Consider the following 12132-nt stretch of genomic DNA (forward strand, 5'->3'; position numbering starts at 1 on the left):
AAACCTCATATAGTGCAATTAATCTGTAGAATTTAAGGCTTGTTTACGTGTTCCTACTAAAAGGTGGAAGTTTTCTTTGAAGGGCCGCGTTGAAACTTAGCGATTCTTGTAACGTGAAGACTTTAAACAGCAAAGAAAAATTTATAATTTCGCGTTTTGTATTAGATCGATTCGCACTATTTTTTTTGTCACTGTCTTCGTAAACATGTCTGAAATATATCTGTATAATGTTATGCATTTCCGGTATTTTGTCTATCGTTAAAAAGCCTATATGTGTTTCGGTACTATCAACGATTATTTGTTTTGTATATAAATAGATTAGAAAATCTGTATTAAGTTTTGTTGTAACAATTGAATAAAGTGTATAAAATTTTTAGAAATGTTAAATACTACTTTTGGTGAGTCTGCTATGAGTAAAATAAGGGCTTACATGTGGTATAAACACTACAGAGCAGACCCTAAAGGGCAGCGCTTTTGCAAGCGTAGATGAGGTCAAAAATGCATAGTTAAGAGAGCTATAAAGTATCCTGAAGAAACAAATCTAAAAGTGTTTTGGGTATTCCAAAAAGCACTGGTATAAGTGTATAATATGTAATTGGGAATATTTTGAAGAGCTTAACATTGCTATAGATTATCAAATAAAGTTCTTACAAAAAAAGACACATGTCGTACGTCAAGCTTTCTACACAGAAATCCAGAATCGGTAGGTATGTGTCAAATGAAATTTCAGCACTGTTTAGAACAGATATTGCGTGCATGTTTTAAGAAATACATCTTCGAATTAGGTGACTAATAACTGAGATAGAGATTAGTGACATAACACATTCAAATGCTGCTATTTCATAAGTATGAAAGGTTTTACCTCATTGAATCTTATTATATTAGCGAAGATTTAATTAATTTTTACTACGAAGTTCTTAAATTATTGCTGATTTTGTACAACAAGTGATAAAAATATTTATTGCTTTAGACCACATCTGACTGTATTTATCTTGGAAAACTGTTTAACCTTTTTGCTAGCACGTAGTACATTTCTACCAAAAGAAATTTTATAGTGCGTGAACGTAGCCGGTTTTAAAAGCATACACAACATACCTTTAAGAAATTATTCATTGCCTATTTACATACATCGTGTTTTAGAGCTCATCATCAACAGTGTCATTGTCATTATCGTCGGCATCGCCATCACTTTGTAAAATTATTTACTACAGCGTCTAATATGTCTTCAACAATCCCATTCTTAACCCAGTACTCTCTTTCAAGTTTCTCTGTGTGGAGGCAGTATGCACTCCAGACATCTTGAGTTATAGTTTCGAAAGCTGTAGCAAATGGCACAAGTGTTTGCATATGCTGTTTTCGGTTACTGCAAAGTTTAGTATGGAATAAAAAACGGAAATTCAGAAGATTCTTACAAACCTTCTTTCACCATCTACAGTAACTTCGTCACGCAAATGTCTCCAAGAATATTTCTTCCTCTGACAATATTTTTGAGTTTTTCCTATAGCGGTTCATTTGGATTTAAGTCACAGTAACAGCAGTACAGCGTGTCCATGAGCTTCAAGTATTTTATTAAGGGGAGATGTAATGGATTTTGGTCCCAAAAGTCGACTTTTAAAAAATATTATTGTTTTGATCGACGCACTTTAATCTATGTTGTGTGTGCATTTTATCGTGATAGCAGTTTTCAAAATGCTTTTAAATTGTTCACCTCATTAACTCTGCACTGGCGGCCACTCCCACCTTTTCCAACATTTGGTAAACAGCGAAATTTTTGTCTGTGTGAAGGTAATTTTCCTTCGATATCTTTGGCTGACATCTATATCTCTGGCTGACGTCTATATCTTTGCCTGACCCCTTTCTTGCGTGTGGTTTATTTACGTTTTGACAATACTAACACTTATTAGTAGGTAGAAGGTTGCATGAGCAAACCTTACGTGGAGTGAATTTTATCGATAGTGGATGCTGTTGAACTTTGTGACTGTTCCTTTATTTTTCTACATCCTTTACATGGAAGTCAAAATTTATGCATAATGGGTGGTGGGAAAACTATGTTTAAGATACGGAGGTTTCATGGAAATCCGCCGGCCAGAGTGGCCGAGCGGTTCTAGGCGCTACAGCCTGGAACCGTGCGACCGATAAGGTCACAGGCTCGAATCCTGCCTCGGGCATAGATGTGTGTGATGTCCTTAGGTTAATTACGTTTAAGTAGTTCTAAGCTCTAGGTGACTGATGACCTCAGAAGTTAAGTCAGATAGTGCTCAGAGCCATTTGAACCATTCTTTTCATGGAAATCGGTTTACCTACAAAAAAAGAAAAGCAGCTCGAAATGAAGAACATAAGCCCACAGCTTCAGCATCAAAACAAATGCGTGAATGATGTTGATATGGATTCCACTGGATTTAGACTTATTGATTTAGAGCTTCTCTGTAAGGCTATAAACTTTTCATGTTCATGTGTTAGCTGTAAAAATGTTGAATGCTTGATTGTTGTTGAAAAAAAAAAGAGTGGGTATAGCTTGTGAATTTGTGTATGAATTTTCATTTTCCTCCTGAAAGAAAACTGACACTGGTACCTGTGAAAGTAATTTTAGGTTACCACATACTCTGAGATGCCTTGGACAGGGTGGGGAAGGAGATAATTTATTGTGTGGTTATCCGAACATGTCTCCACCTTGTGCAAGGTTTGAAAAATTAATGAAATGTCTGATACTGTTTGTGAAACTACTAAAGTTTCTATGAAGAAATCAGTGGAGGAATTAGTGGAAACAAACCAAAAATATATAGATCATTGGGCAGATATTCATGACAGTGAATCTCCTACAAATGTCACTGACTTGTGTATATCTGTAGGTGGCATCTGGATGAGAAAGGGTCACACATCTCTGTATGGAGTTACATCTGTTATTGGTATTCACTACGGTGAGGTTTTAGATGTAGAAATTATGTGTAAATACTACCACCAGTGTGCAACAAGGAAAATGTCCAACAATGAAGACAGTGAGAAACTATGGCAAGAAAAGGATGCAGTAGGAAGCTCTAAAAATTATAGTGGCTCAAGTGGAGGCATGGAGGCTGCTGCAGTTGTGAGGATGTTCTCCAGATCTGAGGACCAGTATGGTGTTAGATATACCAAATATCTTGGTGATGGGGACTCCTTGTCGTTCAAAGCTTTAACAGAATAAAATTCGTACAATACAGCAATAGAAATGTTGGAATGTATTGGCCACATCGAAAAGAGGGTTAGTGGTAGACGCCGTCGCATGGTGAAAGAGAAGAAGTGGGAAGTACTTGAGGATGGAAAACCACTAGGTGGAAAAGGCGGGCTTATTCTGAAAGAAACTGATTCTCTTCTGTTATTTTATGGGAGAGATATTCGGAAAAACACACATAATTTAGAGGTAATGAGGCGTGCTTTGTGGGCAACTTCTTTTCCACAAACTATACAATGACCAAACACCAAGCACAATCTGTGTCCGAAAGACGATTGGTATAAGTTCAACAGCAGAAATGAGACGTATTCACATGAACACTCATTAACAGAACCTGTATGAATGCAATTAAGCCCACATTCAGGTTGCTTGCAAACAGTGATTTATTGTGGAAGTGCCTTAGACATAAAATGCAAATGAAAGCCTCAATGATTTAATTTGGATCAGTTGCTCAAAAAGGAAATTATGTGGACTTAAAGTACTCAAAATAGGTGTCTATCGTGCAGTTTTATGTTACAATAACGGAAATAATTGCAGAATTGAAGTGCTGTAGAGAGTTGTTATAGATCCTGGTGTTTTTATAACAAAAGCATTTTACACCATCGACGAGAGAAGGGTCAAGAAAGCTAACAGGTCGGTGTCTTACCTACAAATACAGGCCAGGCAGATTTGAAGAGGAGAGAAGAGAGACCTGGAGGATGAGGAGTATTAGTATGAAGGATTTTAAGATTGAGGTAAGCTTATTATGTGTAGAAGTATAAGAAGAAAATCTTTGAACCTCATTTCCTCTGTTTCACATTTTTTGCTTTATTAGAAGCCTTTTCTCAAAACGAATGTGCGCTAATGCTATGCAATTTTCAGAAACTGTTCGTAATGTGTTACTGTCTCCCTGGAAATAAAAAGTATGTTGTTGTTGTCTTCAGTCCTGAGACTGGTTTGATGCAGCTCTCCATGCTACTCTATCCTGTGCAAGCTGCTTCATCTCCCAGTACCTACTGCAACCTACATCCTTCTGAATCTGCTTAGTGTACTCATCTCTCGGTCTCCCTCTACGATTTTTACCCTCCACACTGCCCTCCAATGCTAAATTTGTGATCCCTTGATGCCTCAAAACATGTCCTACCAACCGATCCCTTCTTCTAGTCAAGTTGTGCCACAAACTTCTCTTCTCCCCAATCCTATTCAATACCTCCTCATTAGTTACGTGATCTATCCACCTTATCTTCAGTATTCTTCTGTAGCACTACATTTCGAAAGCTTCTATTCTCTTCTTGTGCAAACTAGTTATCGTCCATGTTTCACTTCCATACATGGTTACACTCCAAACAAATACTTTCAGAAACGACTTCCTGATACATAAATCTATATTCGATGTTAACAAATTTCTCTTCTTCAGAAACGCTTTCCTTGCCATTGCCAGTCTACATTTTATATCCTCTCTACTTCGACCATCATCAGTTATTTTACTTCCTAAATAGCAAAACTCCTTTACTACTTTAAGTGTCTCATTTCCTAATCTAATTCCCTCAGCATCACCCGATTTAATTTGACTACATTCCATTATCCTCGTTTTGCTTTTGTTAATGTTCATCTTATATCCTCCTTTCAAGACACTGTCCATTCCGTTCAACTGCTCTTCCAAGTCCTTTGCCGTCTCTGACAGAATTACAATGTCATCGGCGAACCTCAAAGTTTTTACTTCGTCTCCATGAATTTTCATTCCTACTCCAAATTTTTCTTTTGTTTCCTTTACTGCTTGCTCAATATACAGATTGAATAACATCGGGGAGAGGCTACAACCCTGTCTCACTCCTTTCCCAACCACTGCTTCCCTTTCATGCCCCTCGACTCTTATGACTGCCATCTGGTTTCTGTACAAATTATAAATTGCCTTTCGCTCCCTGTATTTTACCACTGTCACCTTTAGAATTTGAAAAAGAGTATTCCAGTCAACATTGTCAAAAGCTTTCTCTAAGTCTACAAATGCTAGAAATGTAGGTTTGCCTTTTCTTAATCTTTCTTCTAAGATAAGTCGTAAGGTCAGTATTGCCTCACGTGTTCCAACATTTCGACGGAATCCAAACTGATCCTCCCCGAGGTCTGCATCTACCAGTTTTTCCATTCGTCTGTAAAGAATTCGCGTTAGTATTTTGCAGCCGTGGCTTATTAAACTGATAGTTCGGTAATTTTCACATCTGTCAGCACCTGCTTTCTTTGGGATTGGAATTATTATATTCTTCTTGAAGTCTGAGGGTATTTCGCCTGTCTCATACATCTTGCTCACCAGCTGGTAGAGTTTTGTCATGACTGGCTCTCCCAAGGCCGTCAGTAGTTCTAATGGAATGTTGTCTACTCCGGGGGCCTTGTTTCGACTCAGGTCTTTCAGTGTTCTGTCAAACTCTTCACGCAGTATCGTATCTCCCATTTCGTCTTCATCTACATCCACTTCTATTTCCATAATATTGTCCTCAAGTACATCGCCCTTGTACAAACCTTCTATATACTCCTTCCACCTTTCTGCCTTCCCTTCTTTGCTTAGAACTGGGCTGCCATCTGAGCTCTTGATATTCATACACGTGGTTCTCTTCTCTCCAAAGGTCTCTTTAATTTTCCTGTAGGCAGTATCTGTCTTACCCCTAGTGAGATAAGCTTCTACATACTTAGATTTGTCCTCTAGCCATCCCTGTTTAGCCATTTTGCACTTCCTGTCGATCTCATTTTTGAGACGTTTGTATTCCTTTTTGCCTGCTTCATTTACTGCATTTTTATATTTTCTCCTTTCATCAATTAAATTCAATATTTCTTCTGTTACCCAAGGATTTCTAGCAGCCCTCGTCTTTGTACCTACTTTATCCTCTGCTGCCTTCACTACTACATCCCTCAGAGCTACCCATTCTTCTTCTACTGTATTTCTTTCCCCTATTCCTGTCAATTGTGCTCTTATGCTCTCTCTGAAACTCTGTACAACCTCTGGTTCTTTCAGTTTATCCAGGTCCCATCTCCTTAATTTTCCACATTTTTGCAGTTTCTTCAGTTTTAATCTACAGGTCATAACCAATAGATTGTGGTCAGAGTCCACATCTGCCCCTGGAAATGTCTTACAACTTAAAACCTGGTTCCTAAATCTCTGTCTTACCATTATATAATCTATCTGATACCTTTTTCTCCTGATAACGACATCCTCCTGAGTAGTCCCCGCCCGGAGATCCGAATGGGGGACTATTTTACCTCCGGAATATTTTACCCAAGAGGATGCCATCATCATTTAATCATACAGTAAAGCTGCATGTCCTCGGGAAAAATTACGGCTGTAGTTTCCCCTTGCTTTCAGCCGTTCGCAGTACCAGCACAGCAAGGCCGTTTTGGTTAATGTCGCAAGGCCAGATCAGTCAATCATCCAGACTGTTGCCCCTGCAACTACTGAAAAGGCTGCTGCCCCTCTTCAGGAACCACACGTTTGTCTGGCCTCTCAACAGATACCCCTCCGTTGTGGTTGCACCTACGGTACGGCCATCTGTATCGCTGCGGCACGCAAGCCTCCCCACCAACGGCAAGGTCCATGGTTCATGGGGGGAGGATAAAAAGTATGAGATCCTGAAATTACTTTCTGTTTTTTAGATGATTGTATGTTGAAAAAAGTTAATTTTTTATGTGCAAAATTAAAAACTCTGTTAATGATACAAATCGTATGATAAATTAATAACTGTAGTTTAATGGGCTTATAACCTTCTCAGGACATTACAATAAAATTTTCAGATTAATTGCATGATTATAATGTGAGTTATGGCTTTTTATAAAAAAAGACAATAAGAAAATTAAAAATTCAAATTTCTGACAAAATAGTAATCCTGGATATTTTATTATAGTTTTCTGTTAAAACACTGGCTCTTTTGCTTTTCACATACAAAATGTTAGATTTGTACATTAATAAACATGGCTGTAATGATTTTTTAAATAAATTTTTACATTTTCCGTTACATCTCCTCTTAATTTTAAACACTTTTTCTGCAAGATTGTGCTGTTTAATTAAATCAAATAATTTCCACCTTATTATTTAATAACCACTCAATCATTCTCATTTGTTTCAGGACCTCGCTGCAGCTTTGTTATACTCCCTGATGTGGTATGAAGCGTTGTCCATAACAGTAGGACAGTTCGGTGCAGATTCGGAATTACTTCAGCCGATATCCAATTTGAAAATTTTTTGTAGCTTATTTGCCCATGGTAGTCTCATTTTGCACATACCGCTTTATAAATTAACGGTGTGTTGGGTAAAAACCCATCTTTTGATCCAATATTGACCAAAATAAACCTATGCTTCCACTAACATTATCCATAATGCCATCAGTGCCAGGACCCTGTCAACAAATCCTATAAGTAACGTTGTTGTTCACCGAACTTGCATCAATGTAATAGAAAAAATTTCTACCTAGCTCCCTTAATTTCCTTACCTGGATCAGGTGCTTACCTAGCTAGTCAATCATATCCGTTCTCTCTACCAGAGTATGTCGTTTACTTACAGGTCTCTTCAAGGTAAATCCCATTTCGTGCAGCGTCTTGCGTAAAACATCTTCCTGCTAAGTAAAATGGATTTTTTTGTTTTACGGCAGTAAATAATTTACGTAACGTTAGGACTATCTTTTGATTTATGTAAAAGTCCTCTATGGTTTGTTGAATGACAGATTTTGTGGAACTTTCTGTAACGATGGGTCTCCACCCAAAATTATTAGTTTTCCTTCATGGCGATTCCAGTAAACCATTGAATTAGTTTGTTATGCGTCCTGTTGTGGATAGGCTGACGTTTGATTAAATTTGCAACCCTTTGTCGCTGACTGGAAATATTGGCCAATATTTTTTTTTCTTTTGTATGTTGTGTCTTTAACACATGATGTAATAATATCAGAGTCGACCGAAAGCTCGTTACTCCGCAAATACCTCGTCTTTTTGTATCCTGCACACTTTCTTTGAGTGCATGGCAATTATCCATCACTTCCAGATACCGAAGTATATCAGTAAGTATACAAAGTTAATTGTCTGGCGCTGGGTACTAAGATTCCACGCTCAGGAACGACGTATATCATTACACACCGACCTACACCGATAAACAGGTAACGGGCAACTGATTTTGGCTGCCCCTGTAGGCCAGTGGCAGGATTCTTCCGGAAAAGGCCACTTCCCCCACCAAAAGCAGTACTCGCTCTTTCGTTTACAGACTATAGAGAGAGTTGTAGAGAGAAAAAAAACTGTAAAGGAAGGCAGAGATTGGAAAACATCTAGCATGTAAAGGAGAACGGGGGTTGCAAGTGCTACTCTGAGATGAAGAGGTTGGCACAGGAGAGAAATTCTGGCGGGCAGCATCATAGCAGTCAGGAAACTGATGACTCAAAAAAAGGAAAGTAGTCCTACGAGGTATACATGAACATTCAAAAAAAGTTCACTTACCGATTTCTGAGATATTCATTTCCATGTGGGCCCAAACCACAAAGTATAATTTTGTTGCTCTGCGCTGTTCAGTTAACTCTTAGGTTTGACAGCATAATTCATTGGCCACGTCGTAAACCTACCAATAATACTCCATAATCGGTGATGTATCGCCAGTTTCATCTGAACCCCAAGCCACAGAATGTGCGTAATGAAAATAATGATAATGAGTACTGTGAAACTTTTGAATAGGACGTAATTGTGTGTGGAGCACTTTGAATATGTTATTTATGTTCTGAATCCAGTATCAGATAAATTACAAACTATACAATTGTGAAAAGATGCTATTGTCACTAGCCTACACGTGGAAATTTTGTGAATCATTATTAATAATAAATATAGCCTTAAATATTAATTAATATTCCATGTTTTCATAGGAAGTACAGGAACTTGAGACATAGTTAAAAAACAACCCAGACCTATGAAAGTGGGGTTTTATTTATCAAAACGAATTTCCCAGTCATCTATTTTTCTCAAAACTTTGTTCTTGTGATTTGGTCCTTTAAGGTTCTCAGTCCTTCAAATTACCGAATTGATGGGACTGAAACAAGTTGGCACAGCACTGACAATGAAAGTTTGATTTGGGTCTGGAGATGTGCTCACATAGCCCAGTTGTGCATAATGTAGTCTTACTTTAGAAGAAAGGATAAACCAGTATGCCGCAAACACCACTGAAAGAACCGCTGCAGTTGACCACAACTGTACAATAACAAGGGAAACAGACACCAGCTTCAAAATAAGGAAATAGAAAGCATTGGTATACACTAACAGTGAGCAATGACACGGACATCACATAGTAAGACTAGAATATGAAATTCATTGTGTAATTTTGTTATTGTATTCGACAATTTTTTTGTTACTTTTATTGTTATTTGACGCCATTAGGGCTGTACGAATCACGTTGCTGCTCTTCAGCATCAACACCAATAAAATATGTACACAGTTTACAACAATCTAAAAATACAAAGTATGTTCGTCTTTGTAAAGCATTAAAACAAGCAATTGTACATTTCAGATTGTAAGTAAAATATTGTCGTCTATTTAAAAACATATAATATAAAAACCGAGAACTTCATTTTACTAAAGGTACGGGAACAGTGGTTGAGGGAAAAGAATGGGAGTGAAAGGCAGGGGAGGAGGACTCATGAAAGTGGTGGGGGGTTGCCAGCTGTAGCCCAGACATGACGAGCAGGAAAAGGGTTCTGGTAGAGCTACAAGGATGGATAGATTTCGCAGTGAGGTTGTGGGAGGCGATTACGTTTAGTTGGAATAGGACATGGTAAACATGTAGGTATAAATAACAGGCGGGGCGGGGGTGGAGGGGGTAGTGCGCGTATACAGAGCACGAGGCCCGTTGCGTATAATTTTTTTTTTTGGGGGGGGGGGTGTTAAAGGTATGGGTGCGAGGTGGGTGTGAATCCAGACAATTTTAGGATAAGAGGATTACTCGTCAAATTAAGGCTTTGTTAGGAGGACAGAATGTACATTTAATCTATTGTGAGACTTCTCTTTGGAGAGCCCTGTAGGAGCGGTATCCATTTTAGTTTATTTTGGTGTGTGCCGTTTACTGGACAGGACGGTCATAAATGGTTAGACAGAAACCGGAAACCATGAGGATGGACGCTGCAGGTATTTCGTCCTATAATTATTACCTGCGTCTTGAAAAAACTGAGGAGTCACGAGTTCCACCAGTGAGAAATTTATAATCTGCTCCAGGTCAGCCTTAGTTTTCGTGCTAGTGTTTACAAATCAGAAATACAGCAGAAAGTACACTGTTAATCACCCATAGCAGACCGAGCAATTCCTGTGCACCGTCAGAAAACAAAAGTCGAAGATTGCAACCGTCGCCTTAATAATCCTTCTAAACTAAAAGGAACTGCTGGAACTCTTTTATCCCTTGGCGTACTCTGGTGTTGGTTTGGGTTTCCAATTCCAGTAGCGCTGTCCTCTGCCAAAGACGGCACCGTCCCGTAACGTCTCCGGTAATCGCTGCAGCGCAGATTCCGGCAGGAATGACACGGAAAACGCTACCACAAAGTTGAGAGCTGCGAGGATGGCGAAGGGAAGTCGCTTGTCATCCTGCGGAAGAAAATCACAGTTGTAAATAGTGGGAATAAAAGACACCAACCACAGACATGTTTCCACCCGAATTATTACGAATCTAAAACCCCTTGCCAAGCATCCAACAGTAAGTCCACACCAGGCTGAAACTACGAAACCTACTAACTGGGCGAACGTGGGGGTTGCGCCCCTGAACTGTCCTCCACATGTACCATGATACGACCTGTCGTCTGTATGGCAGTGTTGAATGGTTGTACTCTCCACCAACGTCCTATTACTCTCTCTAAATCTTTGAGCATCCCTGTAAGGTGTCGGATAAATCCAACACCTTCCATAAAAACCCTGACATGATAAGCAAATCCAGTAGTATGTCACATAGCTCTGAATAAATCGTCGTGACATTAAATTAACCAAAGTAATACAAGTAACGACGAGAGAGCAAATGGAATAACACAGACTAACAGAATGCCTAAATGCATGTCACACCTTCCCACTGTGAGACAGACGCACTTCTGAGGGGAGAAACGAGAACAGAAGCTGAGAGCAGAACCGTGTTAAGCTAGAAGGCCCTACGATAAGCGACGGACACTCATGTCGCCAGCTAACCACCAGGACCACCCCTCAGCCCATGTTAAAAGCTAGAACTCTCCAGAAGAACAGTATAGATCTTACGATAACACTTAAAGGGCCACACCAGCTGCAAGTTTTAGTTAGCGTGACCCTTTTTCGCGTCTCTGTTACGTTGCAAACTTTAAAAACATTGCCCCACCACGAAAAGTATAATGTTTCTCATTGGATAGACAGAATTTTTGTAGGTAGAGCTTAAGGTTAACATTGAGACCCTGATTGGTCAGATGAAAATACAGTCAGATAGTTTTTTTTAAACCAACTTCGGTAAAATGTAATAAGGAGAAGTTAGGAAGGAGTTGCTTCTGAGACGGAGAGCTGTATGGAGCTGCGCCGGCCGCCGCCCCCTGAAGAACACCGACAAGGTAATGAACGCACGCGATGCAGCATTTTTGAGCGCATAACGCTTCACTCAGATCTGCAGAAGTCTCATCTGTTACATCCCCTTTTTACGTAATACTAGTGTCGATCGTCAATTGAAGCTCATGGAACCGACATTTGCTTCGTAAGTTAAAATCTGAAACTCAATGATTTTTCTGCTATATATAATTATTGAAAAGCCACATCAGCCACTGTACTGTGACTTACATCCTCGCCAGTGTTGCTTATTTCGTGCGTAAAGGCCTTACCATAGCTATAGTTCTCTTAAGCTCATTTTCTCACTTTTAATGGCTGAGACGTAAATAATCACTATTGCCCTTGCAAGATCAAGCACGCAAGAAAAGAATCGTAGGGGACAGGGCACTTCAGCTTCT

At 39.2% G+C, this 12132-nt stretch overlaps 1 protein-coding gene across 1 annotated transcript in view; it reads right to left on the reverse strand.

Moving 5' to 3' along the window:
* Window positions 1–10108: 10108 nt before the first annotated feature.
* LOC126355871 (carcinine transporter-like) overlaps window positions 10109–12132 on the reverse strand; it is a 141683-nt gene continuing 139659 nt past the window's right edge. The window contains exon 9 of the mRNA XM_050006371.1: window positions 10109–10768. Within this exon, the coding sequence (XP_049862328.1) occupies window positions 10580–10768 (189 nt within the window). The 3' untranslated portion in view covers window positions 10109–10579. The remainder of the gene's footprint in view (window positions 10769–12132) is intronic.

This window comes from Schistocerca gregaria, chromosome 3 (genome assembly GCF_023897955.1).
Source record: "Schistocerca gregaria isolate iqSchGreg1 chromosome 3, iqSchGreg1.2, whole genome shotgun sequence".
Lineage (NCBI taxonomy): Eukaryota > Metazoa > Arthropoda > Insecta > Orthoptera > Acrididae > Schistocerca > Schistocerca gregaria.